The 16,644-nt window shown below is 38.4% G+C and overlaps 1 protein-coding gene across 1 annotated transcript in view; it reads right to left on the bottom strand.

Moving 5' to 3' along the window:
• Positions 1-1,188: 1,188 nt before the first annotated feature.
• WNT2B (Wnt family member 2B) overlaps positions 1,189-16,644 on the bottom strand; it is a 35,719-nt gene continuing 20,263 nt past the window's right edge. The window contains exons 2-5 of the mRNA XM_015891510.3: positions 11,022-11,242; positions 5,159-5,436; positions 3,809-4,073; positions 1,189-3,145 (exon numbers count right to left, since the gene is read on the bottom strand). Of these exons, the coding sequence (XP_015746996.2) occupies positions 2,916-3,145; positions 3,809-4,073; positions 5,159-5,436; positions 11,022-11,242 (994 nt within the window). The 3' untranslated portion in view covers positions 1,189-2,915. The remainder of the gene's footprint in view (positions 3,146-3,808; positions 4,074-5,158; positions 5,437-11,021; positions 11,243-16,644) is intronic.

Genomic DNA, 16,644 nt, shown 5'->3' with positions numbered 1-16,644 from the left:
TGACAGGCCCATCTAACCCAGGACTCATCACAGTACAGGTAGTCCCCAGTTTAAGAATGAGTTCTGTTCCCAAGGTCCGTCCTTAAGTCAAATTTGTATGTAAGCTGGAATAGTATTATTATATAATACTGTATAAGTAGTATTGTGTAATTAACTTGAACCATTGTGTATTTAATTTGAATAATTGTTTATTTTGTTGCAATAGGCTCTGTTCTTGACTATGGGTCTAAGTATGAGAACTCTGTTCTTAATTTAAACCAGGCATTCTTAATCCGGGGACTACCTGTAGGTAGTTGCTCACCAGGGTTTCACTTGCCTTTCCTAGACCTGCTTCGAAATGCTGTAGATTAAGGCTGGAACCTTCTACAAATTGTTGAGGATTTTGCACCATCAAATGTTCCATACAGGTTATTAACACTACATAAAATTATTACCTTAGGTAAGATATAGTGCCGTATACATTTTACTTAGGAATAATTCCCATTGGAACTTGTTTCTTAAGAGAGATGCACAGGTTCATTGAGTTTGACTGTGACACTACTGTATCCTGCCTGGGCAAATATGTAGCAAAATCTTTAACTCTGACATCCCTGTAAGTGATGAAGTAAGGAGATTTGGCACTGCTGAAGGACAGTGAAGGACCTTTCCAGGACATTTGTACAATCATGGGATTGGCACTGAAAGGAAGTGCCTTTCTGAATAGTTTGTACCATCCTAATAAAATTGAGATGGGAGTGCCATAGTGCTTTAAAATAATTAATTAGCAATGTGATGAATCTAAATGAATTTAGAAGTCATGGTAAGTTCCTGAGAAATTCTGTTACATATTCAAAGTCAACATAGTACCGTTCAGTTCTGAAATAATGTTTCAGGAAAGACTGACAGTGGGATTAATTTTCTCTGATAAATACTTTTATAGCCAAGTATTTTAATAATTCCCAAAGGTATCATTTTTACCAATGCACACCCTCATCTACATGTTGGATGAGCAGAAGAGTCTGGATAGCAACTCTTGTAGCACCTGAATGATCAAAATCTATTGGACTTAGGTCAGTAGCTAGACCCAATGGAGTCAAATCCTATAATAGATTAGATCTTATTTATTATTTATTTACAGACTTATATGGCCACCTATCTCATACAATGACTCTAGGTGGCTCACAATAATCCATAAAACACAGTTAAAAACAAAGATACCCTTCCCCCCAGCACCAGACCAAACATCCTTGCAGCTCAATCCCCATCCTATGCCAATGCTTGGGAGAACAGCCAGGTCTTCACAGCCCTCCGGAAGCCTAAAAGGGTAGGGTTCCCTTGGATTTCAGGTGGGAGATTGTTCCAAAGGGCTGTGGCAGCTACCAAGAAGGTGTACCTCCAAGGTCCCATCAGGTGGCAGGATTTAAGGGAGGGGAGCTGGAGCAAGTCCACCCTATCTAACTTAGTAGGACAGGCAAATATCCTCAGGGAGAGGTGGTCCTGCAAGTAACCTGGCCCTGTGCCATGCAGGGTGATAATCAGCACCTTGAACTGCACCTGGAAAGCAACTGGAAGCCAATGCAGCTCACGCAGCAGTGGTGCTACTCGGGTGAACCACGGGGCACCCAAAACCGTGCATGCTGCTGCATTCTGGACCGGTTGGACCAATTATAATCAGGGTATCTTTGGAGTTTTATGTGCTTTTGTGAGATGTTCAAAGTAACATGGAAATAATGTTAGAGACTGACTTTTTCTTGTTCCATTCCAAAGGGCCTAGAAGCAGAAGGAAGCTGAGGGTATGAGAGTGGTTGTATGTGGTAAGCTCAGTGGAGGCCCAAACATTGCATTTCAGGCTATGGAAAAGGGTGGAATATTAATAGTGGCCACAGAATGAGACATGGCCAAAATAAAAAAGCGGGGGGGGGGGGAGACAGCATCAAGGATTGTGTTGGGAGACGAATGACTGTGGATAATGATGTGATGTCCTATTTCTCAAGAATGTTGCTTTGATTCAGTGATCAAAAAGCACAGTTTACAGAGATTAAATAATAATGAAGAACTAGACTTGTCCATCACTTACTCAATTAGTCATGAATGATCATGAATGCAGAAAGTCACAAAATCCAAGAACATTTTCTGATATAGTTTTGTATGTTTTATCTGAAGTATTTAAAGCAACATATATAACGAACAAGTGAATTTATTTTAAACAAATGTTATATTAGCTTCTTTTAGAACCTATCAGCATGTCCAGACATAGACACATACTCTCAACTTTCTTTCATCTTTTTTATTCTGTCCTCTCTGTAGGATTGATTTTCTTTTTGAAAACAATTTTATAATTCCATGATTTAATTTCAGTTGAAGAGGGAATATAATGAAAGTCCCTTTACACAAATTGCTCTTTTTCAGCTGATGTCCATAGTGCAGGCATGGTGACCTCTGAAAGAAGATCTGAGTAAACCATTGTGCTTTCTTAAGATTGGGTAGCCACTTTTCTATGGGAAACAGTGTGTGCTTTCTTCCAGGTTGGACAGAATAATTGTTGTTGTTTTCTCCTACTTTTGGGTGCATATGTTATTTATAGTCTACTGCCCAAACTTTTTCAGAATGAGGCACCTAAATCACAGCCTGATTCTTAGTGTCCTGTGTTTATCAGCAAGTGCATTCTCCCATCTCTGGACAGTAATACCAAAGATAGAAAGCTGCAGAGTTCAATGTCATTTGCCAATTTGTTTTTTAAAAAGTAGGGGAATGAAATTCTGCTTGGTGAGCAAAGGAGCCCACTAATACCCCTTGGGAAATATAGTCTTCTCTTTGTTTTTCACAATGAGTTAAATAAATGCCATGCAGTTGAACTACAACTCCCAGAATTCCCAGGCCCACAGGTGGCACAGTGCCAGGTTTACTTTCCTTTTCTGGATCTGTCCAGCACACTTTCAGGTTTGGTCAATCCATTCTGCCCGCTTCGGTGCTTTACATGTGTGAATATCTACAGTGTCTTCACATTCCTTGCAGCGAACAGCGCAACACCAATGGAATTTGCACTCGCATTTAGTGACTCGAGTTACTTGAGTGGTATCATAACCTCTGCCACAGCACATGACTTCACATCCATCAGTCCCACGTGATACCTTGTTGCATACACGACCAGCAGTTCCTAGTGAACCTGTAAGAAGAGAAGAATACTTTTGTTTAATTTTGCATGATGCTGGCACTGGTTCTATGCCCTGTTAGAAAATTTGGAAATATAGAATTGATGTCACCTTCTGTAATGGATTTCCTCTATAGAGTTCATAAAAGCAAATTCTAGATATTCACTTCGATAATGCAACTAAAGATATGCTGAAAATCTAGCCTGAATAATTTCTAATGACTATTTATGGGAATTAGTGTATGTATGATCTCCTGCCTCAAGAACAGTGTGAAACAAGAAATATTGGTGATATCGGTAAGGTGATCAGATAGCAAGAGCAACAGAGCAATATCAATTCTACTCTCTCAACCACATTTTCCAGGTATAATTTTCCCCATAATTTAACATTAACTAGAAGTAGAATTGAAATTCTTGGATATACACACACTATACTTCAGATACTAGTTTTCATGGGGAATTTCATGCAGATAGGAATTCTGAAGACAAGGGATACTTCCTACTCCTACCCCCTTTCCCAAACTGGATACTCTCCAGATGTGCGAATCTCAACTTCAAGCATTCCCCAAACTTTGTCGTCATTGTTGAAAATTTGGGAAATTGAAGTCTGCCCTTCTGGAGGGCAGGCACTAAAACTGGGAAGGCCAATGTAAGCAACATTTCAAAATATTGTTTTACCTGCAGACTTATCCATCACACAATAATCAGGAGAGTTCTCAAAATACACAAGGTCGGTTTTTGTAGGTTTCCGGAAGTTCTTATTGGCCACGGTAAATCCAGAGCCATCTTGGTTCATAGTCACTTGGATGGCACCATTGTATTTTTTCCGGAGATAATCTCCAGTTTTGCGGAAGTCTGACATTGCCAACCAGCAAGTCCTCAAGGTGCAGGAACCACTTACGCCATGACATTTGCATTCTAGTTTCAAGAAACGCTTCACAGCCTGAAATAGAAGGTTTGGTATCAAATCTAAGATGGAACAGACAAAAATTGCTTTAGTAAAACTCAGGGTGGCTGCTTCTGTTTCTGAGAGATATTGCCTTGTTTCTTAGATTGGGTATTTCCACTTAGAAGATTTTGCTAGTTACAATAATGACCTTCTAGATCTATCTATGAACAATACTTACAGCTGCTGTTTTGTGATACATCTCTATCTGGGCAATTAGAGCTGAGAATCATTCTAACGGAAAGGTAATCAAGGTGACCTTTGGCGACCTCACAAAAATGCTTCTGCTGGAAGGTATATCGATCAGTACTTCAATGAAAGGAGATTTTCTGTAATAATTGCCAGGATGGAATAAATATCCTATATTGGCTTTATTGAAGTTCCAGCTACTGGAGCTAAAAACTGCCAATCTGGTCTGTGTGTCTGTGTGAGATCTGGTGCAGTACTACACCATAAAAAATTAGAGAACTGAAGTATTGCCTTGAGCTGTCTCTTCCTCTTTCTCTGTTTTGTTTCCTTCTATTTAGACACTGATAGTACCAGACCTTTTAATCAAAGTGAACTGAAAGTTCCTCAAATGTGGCTAAGAATCTGAAGAAGTCAGATGTCCTAGTAACAAATTCCTAGGCCTTTGTGAAAATGGAGATGCTGGTATTTCTTGTTGCCTGAAGAGTTCTTAGTGGTTGATTATAAAATGCTAAGGAGCATAAAGGAATAATATAGGAATGGTTGTATTCTCTGCTATCTAGTCCCTAAGACCCAGTTGGGCAATTTGTTCCTCCCTCACAGTACTCCCACATCATACTAGTGGGCTTTAGCAGTAAAACTACTTTGTTAGTCCTTCTTTTGTGCCATTTTCACCTTTCTCACAAGTTTCAGTGTACCGATTATTCATTTTAATTACCAAACCCATCAAAAAAAAAAGTTCAGCTCAATCCATCTGCTTGTGATGCTGACTAGTCAACCCTTCTGTGGCTTTTAGATGCCATATCTATCTGTCTGTCTATCTGTCTGTCTGTCTGTCTCAACCCTATGCTACAAAAAAAGTTGTCTGCCTCCATCCTAAGGTTGGCGTTACTAACCGTTCTGCCACAGCGGTTGTTATGCAGATTCATTAGAGCGCGGGCATCCTTCACTGTCTTCTCTTTGGCATCCACAAAGTCCTTTGCAAACTTTATGCCGTAGTTGATGTTGTCACTGCAGCCCCCCCAGTCAAACTCCCCTCTCTCATCCTTTGAGCGCCCCCGCTTATGGGGATCACAGTTGCAGGCTTTTAGCTCGCCTTGGCTGCAGGCCCGGGTAATGGCATATACAACTCCAGCTGAGGAGATCGCATAGACGAAGGCTGCTTCTCTACTACCTGCCATGTAGGTCAAAGAAATAAAAATGGAGTGAGTCAAGAAACTGCTGGGAGGTTTTGAAAAGAGCACATATACTTGTGTATTGTTTGGGTGTCTTATGGTATTTTTAATCTGCCCAATAACTGGGTGGATTAGAAATAAAAAAACTATGCACACGTGATGTTTTATCTTTACATGCCAAACTAAGAGAATAGTGGATGATTGAATCAGTCATTTGGAAGACATATATACCTCAACAGTAGAACACATATTTGAAAAGTAAAGCCTTCCCCATCCACGTTCACTTCCAAGTAAAGGCTCTTAGGTAGCAAAGACTGAAAAATTAAGCTACTAATTGCAAAAGGACATTTTTAGGAGATCTAAAAATATGACACAACAGTAACACTACAAATGCTCATTTCACCAGCTAAAGCATAATTGAGGTAATGCTTGCTATTGTCAATGAACCATCAGTTCATATTCTAGTAGTAGCTAAAATAAGGCATACCAAGCAAATAATCTAAAATATTTTCTGGATCTAAACAAGGATTAGAACTGGACTAACTCAGGGAGGACAAAAGCCAAGTTATTGTAAAAGCTCCTCTGGAGAGAATGCCAAAAACAAACAAACAAACAAACAAACAAACAAACAAACGGGATTTCTTAGCTATGTACTACCTTACAAAAAAAGCTTAACATTCAAGGATGTGAGTCCTAATCAGAAGGTAGGTTCTGGCCAAGCAATTTAAGATTTCCTTTTCCTTTTCCTTTTATGCATTGGAATGGATATTTTAGTTGTTTCAAATTGTGTTGCCTCTATATCAGCCTATCCCAACCTAATGCCTTTCAGATGGGTTGGGAAGACGTCATAAATTCCAGAATTGTAATCCAAACAAATCTGAAGGGCATCTTGTGGGAGGAAGGCCATCGTTGGCTCTGTATCTTCAAAGTATTAATATTACAGTTTTCAAGGGGGGTTCTTGCTTGTTTATTATCACTGCAGAAGCTGCTTGGTTTCACACTATTCTCCGTGTATCCCATGAGTCTGAGCAACTATTGTCCCATCTCATCCCAATCAGTTGACTGGCAGGGATGAATGGGGGGGAGAGGTGTTTGGGAAAACATACAGAGAAGTACTTCTGCCAGAAACTTTAAATTGTTTGGCAAGTCCCCATATAGCACAGGCTACTGCCTAATATTTTCTGTTTGCACCTGCTTTTACAATGGTCGTAAAAGCAACAACAAATCAAAAACACACCGCTGTATTCTGCAGGCACAGCTTACGTATAATCAGATCCATTCAAAGCAAATGGGACATTTTGTCTGCCTTAAGGGAAACCAGGGAGGTTTCTTTTCTAACAGAACAGAGCAGTGTTTCTCAACCTTGGCAGCTTGAAGATGTGTGAATTTCACCTCCCAGAATTCCCCAGCCAGCATGCTGGCTGGAGATTTCTGGAGGCTGAAATCCACACATCTTCAAGTTGCCAAGGCTGAGAAACACTGGAACAGAAGGCAAGACCAACGTGGCTATCTCCTCATTTCTCCAACCCAAGCATCCTAAATCTATGTAGCTTATTGCTTACAACAATTACCCATGCTGGCTGGGGAATTCTGGGAGTTGAAGTCCACATATCTTCAAGCTGCCACATTTGAGAAACACTGGCTTACAGAATATTCCCTGACTTTTGTCACTTATAGACTATAACTAAAGCAAGACTCCATGACTTAGCCGCAGAAGCAGCAGAGAAAAAAATAATTAACATATATCTTTTTAAAAGATTTATCATTTATTAAAATATTTCTATACTGCTTTTCATTATAGAAGTTCCAGAAGTGGTTTACAATAATTTCAAAAGAGATTCCAGACTAAAACAAAGTAAAACTGAATTAAGTACAAGATGAAAAGAAACCTTAAAATAAAAACTTTAGTGGGAATTATGGCTGGAGAAGGATTGCATGAAAAGGTAGGCTTTTAAAAGACACAGAGAACATGTCAGCACTGAAGGGGAGGTCACATCACCAGACAGAAATCACCATGGAAAAACTAATTTTGGCACTGCAGCCAAGATCCTAAGAGGCTGACATACTTGGGGAATTTTTAAGGTCCCAGCGTTGTTTAGAGCTTTATGCACTTAATAAAATAAAATATTAACACTTTTTATGTGGCTCAATAGCAGATTGGCAGCCAGTGTAGATCTTTTAGCACAGGTGTAATATCAACATCGTAACAACCCTATGCTGGAACCCAGCTTCTGTATTCTGCATAATTGTAGCTTCGAGATAAGTCCCAAAAGCAGACCCACTGCAATCTTTAGATTACGAACATATGACTAATCATGGCAAATTATCTCTGTCCAGAAACGGTGCAGCTGATCTATAGCCTAAGCTTGAAGGAGATTCTCTAGGAGCACCCCTAAAGTGTGAACCTCCAACCATAGCAGGGAATTCCCGCATTTCTGGATTTAGAAAGCACATTCCCTCTTCCATATTCTCAGGATGCAAGTTCAGCTTAAGTTTTCATGCAGCCCCCGCCAGTCTATTCAAGCATCAATTTAGGCTGTGGTCTAGGTTGTCTTGCTCTAGAGATATATAGTGTTATCAATATATGAGAGACATTTTCCTTCAGATCCCCTAATGATCACACCCAACTGTGTCTTGTTACCAAGCCTGTTAGAAAGCTGTTCTATAGTTTTCCAACATTATTCTCTCAAAAATGCCCTGCAGATAGGGGCAGAAGCTGTTTTAGAGCTACAAGGGTTGATGGTATTAAAAACTGCTGAAGATCAAGTAAGAGTAAGAGAGTGGTATTCCCTCTCCATCAGGGCAGTCAAGACCGATTCTGTCCTATAACTGGGCCAGAACTCAGACTGGAAGAGATCTAGATCATCACTATTTGTGATGGAAGGCATGAGCAGGGAGGATTCTGGAATGGAGCTTCAAGGTTACAGGGAGGGGGAAGTGACATTCCAAGCATCCCCTCAGCCCCCAGCTTGACTGTGTGAAAGTAAGAAGGAAGAGACTGGCCCCTCCCTAAGGGTTTGATGATTACAGTTGTTCTCGTTGGGGAATTAGAGTTAGTCTGGCGAGATTCTGTCTCTTAGGTGCTAGCAAATAAAGAAGCTGAGCTGATTTCCGGACTGTCTCGTGTGATTCTTGGGCTGAACCTGAGACTATTTCCCCAAAACATTTATAGTTGAATCAGCAGCTGCTTCTTAATCACCTTGTGTCAAAAGAAGTACTTTTCATTGGTGCAAGTGTGACATGGACAGCAATAAGAAAAAGAGTTCAGGTTAAAGCTAGAAATAAGCTGAGCTTTTGTGGATCCCAGCTCCAAGCTATTTTGTCAACAGCCTACCTGACAACAATCAAATATCTGAAACAAATGCAATGAGATGTAAGGAGACCACTGTTTCTAGGTGTTCTTTCTATTAAACAACCTTTACACAGTGTGACTACATCGTCATCCCACGTTATTCTGAACATGCAAATGATGGCATGAAGATATGCATTATTTTCCATAGAAATGTTTAGGATAAAAAAGCATATGTGTACATTTTTTCAGGCGTGAAGGCTGTGAAAGTGGGGATAATCCAAAATACTCCCATTCTTCACATTTTGAAATGAAATATCTTTTTCTGCTCATGACCCAATACATGCTTTAAAACAAAAATAGGAAAACTATATTAATACTGAGGACAGACCTAAAAACCCCCAACACGGGGTGGTCAGCTCTGTGGCATGGCTTTTTGCAGTAGCTTGGGTGACTCCAGAGTTTGCCTTCAACAGTTGACTTTCTTGACTGTGGAGATGGGGCAGTGCTACAAGACTTCTTATCTCCACTTCCCTTAGCTTTCTAATCAACATTTTGTCTCTCTCCTTTCCGGTTGCATTTTTTAAGACGATTAGACTTTTAGCTGTCATTATTGTTTGGTTTGTTTTTAATCATACATAAAGTAGAACGGGAAAAGGGCTCCTCCCCACGTTCTCTGGTTTAAGAAGAGCAGCCAAGAGCCATCTCCTTTGCTAGGCTTTTAAAGTTAACTTAATGTTTGCATTTGTTTTTAATTTTTGTTTTGTATTCTGTATTTTAATTCTTGCCAGTTATTTTGAGTGCTCAGCTGAGTAGAAAAGTGGGCTACCAGTCAAAATGGTGAATTGAATAAAGCCTACTTGATGGATTGGAGCAAATATGCGCATGCCACTTTTTTCCAAATCTGGTGCATTCCACGTATCTTGGGATTAGAATTCAGAAGGGAACTTGTCCAATCATTAACTTCGTGTTGATCTCAAATATTAAAACTTAGGTTCTTGCAATCATATAATCAAATCTACTAAATAAAGAACACACTTTATTTGAATCTTGGAGAACTACTCCAAGCTCTGATGTTTAACATGTTCAAGAGTATTTTGCAATTTATAAACTCTATAAACCTGTAAACAAACCAGTGATAAACCTTGCTGCCAATCACATATATTAAGCAATGAGAAAAGTCCTTTCCTCAAAGAAGTTGTGCCATTTCCTGCTACAAGCAGGTTGTAGTCCTACATGGAAGTAAATCTTACTGAACATAATAGGACATCTGAGTAAACAGGCATAATTCCTCACTGCAAAAACCTTTCCACCACGCTGCAAGCCTTTCCTTAAAGCTAGGAAAATTACCAACATGATAAACATAACCAACTCCAGGGAAATTTATTTTCAGTTTGAACCTGCCCATGCCAACTGTGCCTTAAAAACTGTAGCAAGTCAATATCTGAATCTATAAGTATTGATGCTGTTTAACTAGAATCAACTGTTAGCTAAGTCTTGTGGTTTGCTGATTTTAAATAACTTTTTTCTGTTCAAACATGGCTAAAAAGGTTGGAAACAATAATCAGTTGTTCATAAGCTGTTCTATAGTAGTCCTGATTGGATTTGTGTGCTATAGTCTAGATCTGTTACAATTCTGCATACTTTTGAAAAGAGTTGAGCTTATGAGCTGATTTAAGCTGCTGTGATATGGTTGCCACTGATTCATCATTGTATTTCTGTAGTCAGATAGAACTGGCTGTTCTTTCACAACTTTTATCTCTTTGTTTGCTACAAATGTGTGGCTATACCTAATCAGGCTTTTCTCTCTAATGATCACCAGCTTTAAGGGCTTTCTAAAAGGGTTAGAATTCACAGAGCACAAATTTCTCAACAGATACTTTGTACAGTATGTCCTAATGAAACCTATACATTCTGTAGACATATACCTTAACAGATGCTGGAAGAAGAAAGTAGAGGAGGGTACTTCCCATCATGACCTGTTTGTGAGCTTATCCAAAGCATCTGGATGACCACTGATGGAAAAGTATTCTGAGAAAGCCTGGTTCAATAAAGCCATCTTATTGTCAGTGGAAGAAGACAGAAGAAGAAGAATGACCAGTTTGGGCTGTTGACCTACAGTACTTGTTATGGGATTTTTGTGCCCAAGAACAAAATTAAAGCAATGCAGCATCCCCACATTTTTATCTCAGATGTAAAATCAAAGCAATTTCAAAGAAAGAGAAAGAAAGTACACATACAGAGAGAGAGGAGTTCATGTTGCATTAGCATCACTGAGCTGATAAGGGGACTTACTTCGGAGCATGACTCTGCCAAAGACTGTGTGGTCTCTGTCCAAAGTGCTGCAGTTCCAACGGTGATGACGGAACTGGTGCTGGCATTCCCGGATCCACTCCTTAGCTCCCTCCCCTATGGATTGCATAATATCTGGGTAACTCTGGCACAACTGCCGCTGTTTATTGACTAGTCCCGGGATGTTATCACAGATCACCCTTGTGCCCAGGGCCCCAATGTACCTGTAGAAATAGGAAGAATGTCTGTGAAGTCAACAGAACTCAGTTAATATTTCATTCAACATCTAATGGCTATTAATGAATGAAATGAATAGGCAGCTGAAAAACTACAGACTTCATTAAAGCGTTTGATTTTCCTTCTCAGTCTGGCATAAACTGCTTTGCAGTTTCCTGTGCATACACATTTGTCTAATTCTTTGGATCCCACTTTTTACAATGCATAAAAATAAATTAAAATATACCAACAATGAAGCAATTCAAGGTTATAAATACAGTTGCATTCAGACAGATAAGAGACAAATTTATCTAGTTAACAAGACAATAATCAACAATAAAATGCTTTGCAATGGCAATACAGAAAGATTTAAAAAGGAAATATTTTGAAATCCATATATATAAGCAATACCATTTTAAAGTTTGTTAACAAGCTTATTAATCAATCTTTAATTCCACAAGATATTCTCATTGTCAAGCTGTTAAAGTGTGATTTGGATAGCACTATCATAAAGTGGGTCCACAAATGGTTGGCTAACTAGGCTCAGAAAGTCAGCATTCATAGCTATACATCAGGTTCCAGAGCATTAACTAGTGGGTTTTTGCAGGGATTTTTCTTGGGCTCAGTTCAATTCAACAGTTTTATTAATAAGGATGGGATTGACAGGCTGCTTCTCAAACTTGCAAATGTTACAAAATTAGGAGGTCTAAACAACACACAGGACAGCAAAACAAGATTGCAGTCTAATCTGGACAGGTTGGAAGAGTGGGTTGAGAGGAACAAAATATCCTTTAACAGGAATAAATATATGGTATTACATTCAGGCAGAAAAAAATGTAGGACACACATACAGGATGGGGGATTCATGGCTTGGAAACACTATCCGAGAAGGACTTGGGTGTGGTCATTGGCAACAAACTAAAATAATTCAGGAGTGTGTGAATCTGGTAGAAGGAATGATACAATTCTGAGCTGCATTAGAAGAAACATTGTATCAAAGACACATGAAGCTATTATCCTCCTCAGCACAGGAGAGACCCTTGAGTTCTGTATACAGTTATAAGCATCACATTTCCAGAAGAATACTGTACTGAGTGGTTAGAGGATTCAAAGGAGGGCAGCAAAGATGAGACATGGACTTGAGGACACGCTATATGAGTATAAGCTAAAGGAACCTGGGATATTCAACCTGGAAAAGAGAAAACAAGGGGAGATATGATAGTCTTGTTTAAATATATAAAGGAAAGCTACAGGAAAGATGGTCAAGAACTATTTTCCATGGCCAGAGAAACTAGGACAAGAAATAACCTTCTGGTATATGTTGCAGCTAGATAGACTTCATGTAAAGGAGATTAAATAAGGAAAAAATTCCTGACAGTAAGATGTATGCAACACTGGAAAAGTCTACTTATGGTAGTTGTGGTTCTCCTTCTCTGAATGACTTTAAGAAGAAGTTGGACAGTCATCTTTTATGGCTGGTTTAACTGATTTCCTGCACATTGCAGCAGGTTGGACAAGATGATCCTTGTGGTCCCTTCTAACTCTACAATTCTTTGATTAAAAATTGAGGAAACAAAGCTGAAGGAGAGGGGTGAAATGTGACTGGCATTTAAAGAATGTCCTTACTGGGTTATAGTCTTACACTTCGAAATAATTTTATGGCAATGCCAACTGGGCACTTTCAGATACAGCCATGATATTAGGTTGCACCAAGAGCCCTTGGAAAGTATAATGACAAGAAGAAACATGCAAATAATTGTTTGGCTCCTTTCTTATTGAAATACATAGATCCCTTGGTATTTGAAAAGGAAAAGAGATCAATTATCTTAGACCAATCTCCTCTGCATAGAGAATGCATGGGTTTTGCCTTTAATAGACAAATACACATGCCTATGTTATCATGATTTGTCCATGGCAAATTAATACTGTAAAATCCAACTATAGTATTCCAGATTTTTTTTAAGAACAATATTTTCTTTTTAGTACGTATTTAATTCAAGAGCATTCTACTATCAACCTTTCTTCAGCCCTCACTTTTTCTAGCTGATGTTGTAGCAAGTAGAACATGCAAATGTTTTCATATGTTAAGATTCTGAATGTTTCTTTCAACAGGAACTGAAACTTCGTGGGAGTCTAGATGTGTTCTGAGTTGCTAACATGTTGATCTTATACTGAAATCCAGATATATACAAAATGGTTAAAGAACAGGACATTGCTAAGCAATTGGTGTACTGCTTAGACACAGAATTATTCCAGGTCAGCATCCCAGGTCAAAACAGCATGCATCTTTTTGATAGTGTTGTTGGGAGCCAAACAAGTTGAAGAGCAAAATTTCCCAATTAAAAAGCAAAGTATCAAGGTGCAGCTGGAATATAGCAATAAGTTTTAAAAGATGCCAATTTTTTTTTTGCGTGTTTAAGATTCTGCAAGTTCATTGTTGGTGTCAGCTTAAGAAATTCCAAAGCTATGAGCCAGCCATACCAGAACTAGATTTTGAAACACCCTTATGTATATAATAGGTTGCTTCACTTTGAATCTGCAGACTACAATGCTGAAAACCTGGCTTTTATTTTAAAGAAATATAAGATTAAATATTCTTATGTGTGTCAAGAATGAGACTACCAAATAAAATATCATAAAACTCATAGTGTGTTATCATATTGCTCCATAATTTTGTCTACACACGGAGACAGCTTGTTTATGGCTAGCTACAATACTTGCATTGCCCATTGCTTCATGGCATTGCATGGAGATTGCCTCAGTGTTTCTTGAAAACAGCTCCGAAAGATAGTCTATATCCCTGTTAGGATTTGAAAGTGAACAAAGAGTTGCTTGCCACTTTGTCAGATGGGCATTTCATTCAGGGACTGCCATCTTACTAGTAGTTCTTAAGGGACCGTGACACATTGTACAGTACCTCAAAAACAGCACAGTCTTATGAAAGTTATTTGGCACTAATAACCTGAGTTCAGTAGGACTTATTCCCAAGATATTGTAGATACGATTCCTACTTTAGATGAATAAATCTTCATTGTCTTGTTTGTTGTTGACATTCTCTGACTTCCATACAAGAGACACAAATATCTCCCACTGACTTTTTAAGAATAATAGAGGCAGTTGTATCAAGTACGGAATTTTCCACATTGATCAAACAACTTTTTTTTTCACGCTAGGCAGAAAGTAATATTATTATTATAATTATTTATTTTTCATGTGTAAGGCTATCATGCTACATATCTCTGAAGCTGTATTTCTGGCTGAAAAAATGAAAGTTTTGGGTAGAGTTCAAATGTTTCGAGTTCCTAGACTGGAATTAAGACCCTCCCTTTAATAATAATGAAAAATAATAGCTATACAGCTGGGCTATATTTCACTGTCTCCCACACCATCTGCTATCATTTGTATTAGTCATGAAGATAGCTCACATCCTTATGAAAGATCTGTGAATACAGACAAGGTCCCATTATTTTTCTCCTCTTAAAATATTTTGTTTAAACTCTGGTGAGAAGTTGAGGTCATCTAGGGCTGGCATGGTAGATGATAAACATTGCTCCCCACATCCTTGGCAAATTAGATCTGTTTTGGCTAACATAACATTATTTTCACAAGTTGGCTGATCAACTGCTCAACAGAAAAGACAGGATAGAAGAGGCATTAGAAAGCAATCTGTTGTCAAGTGAGGCAAAACATGGAGTATGTAGGAAAAATAAGGAACCATGGAATTCAGTCATGACCTTAGGAAAAGAAGCTTAATCCAACAACTCCATGGTTGGTTTGGATCATGCTCTATTATATAATGATACAGGCAAAATGTTTTCTTCTTTGGCTCAAGGTCAGTAAAAGCTAGACTGACCCTATTCCACCACTGACTTAATGGCAACTTACCACAATGTGTGTATGCAACCACTTGAAAAGTAGATTGTCTGTGATATCTTGCCAAGTGATATGGAGATTTTTATTATTCCCTAGCTTCCTGACGGGCTGTAAATGTGTGGTAAAATTCTCATCACTTAGCTGAATATCAGAGACAAGTGGTTGCATGTGTGCTACGGAAGACTATTCTGCTGAATATACGTTTTCAGCCAATGGCATGATGGCTAAAGCTGCACAGCCCTTTTAGATTATTATCCTTCTGTGACCTAGAAAAACCAGGATGGAACTCCTTTTGAACAGGCTAGAGTAAAGATTAATTTTAATTTTATAGAACAGAGCAAAAGTCTGGAAATTATGAGACAATACTCTGCAAATGAAAGTGCTCTTCCTCTAACAGTATTAATTCCTTTATAAATAATTAAGATATGGGAAACTTTTTTTCTTCACTGATACTTTTTTCTAGCTCCTCACTCTGCATTCAAGAATCTGGATGATATTGTTAAGGAACACAAAACCCTTGCCTTGAAATGATGGAAATAGTAAAGCTATGGAAAGAAAATAGATCTAGAAACTTGTAAAGTTCAAAACTGTCTCCTAGAAAAGTAAGCTTAAGCCCTAGAAACATAACCAGCAGTGCTGCTCCTACAGTTATTACTTGTTTTATCTTGCTTTATCTGTTTTCTGTGTTTTCAGAATTGTGTTTAAAGATTGTTTAAATAATTTCATAGTATAGTACATATAAAAATAAGGTGCATATACATGTAGCCATTTTTAGTTTTAAAACTATTTTTTTATTTTCAGCATGAGAGGGAGAGAATATTTTTCTTCTTAACTTTACAGGCTGCCTTTCACTCTCTTTAAAAATAAAAATGAAAATAAATCCATTCTTCTGATACTCTTTTTTTTCCTTATAATCATCAGGCTATTGAAACAAGATTTTGGCTAATACTATCAAAATGTTAAGAGGGAAACAACTTCCTTTGCTCTGTGTTGCCTACAGGTTTAGAGGTTTGTAGGAAAGATTTCATAGTTTAACCCAATGTTTCTCAACAACTTTAAGATGTGTGGACTTCAACTCCCAGAATTCCCCAGATAGCATGCCATGCAGGGAGTTGAAGTCCACACATCTTAAAGTTGCCAAGGCTGAGAAATACTGGTTTAACTCACTGTTCTATTTGTCATTTGGCAACTTTGACTCCTCTCTAGTCTATAAAAACATTTTTATCCTATCCAAGGTTTCTTGACTCCTCTTACAGTACTCTACCTACCAGTATCTCCTTAGCCTCTCTTGTCCCCTCCATTTCTCAATTCTTTGTTTATACTAATTCTTTTTTGATTTCCTCCCATATCTTCTTCTGCCTGTTTTGTGCCTGTCATTTTTCAGCTACTCTGACTTTCATATCTCTTTTTCTTCAGTTTTTCAGCATGTACTTAGCCTTCCTCCATGTCTCCAGTTTTTCTTACAATGACATAGCATCTCTTATCTCCAAACAATAGCACTTCTTCAACTGGCTTCCCTCCCCTTCTGTTCCCATAC

This window comes from Python bivittatus, unplaced genomic scaffold, assembly GCF_059951505.1.
Source record: "Python bivittatus isolate LINGU-HERP-01145 unplaced genomic scaffold, Pbiv_v1 ctg000700_np1212, whole genome shotgun sequence".
In the NCBI taxonomy this organism is placed as follows: Eukaryota; Metazoa; Chordata; class Lepidosauria; order Squamata; family Pythonidae; genus Python; species Python bivittatus.
This window is presented reverse-complemented; position numbering and strand designations above follow the sequence as displayed.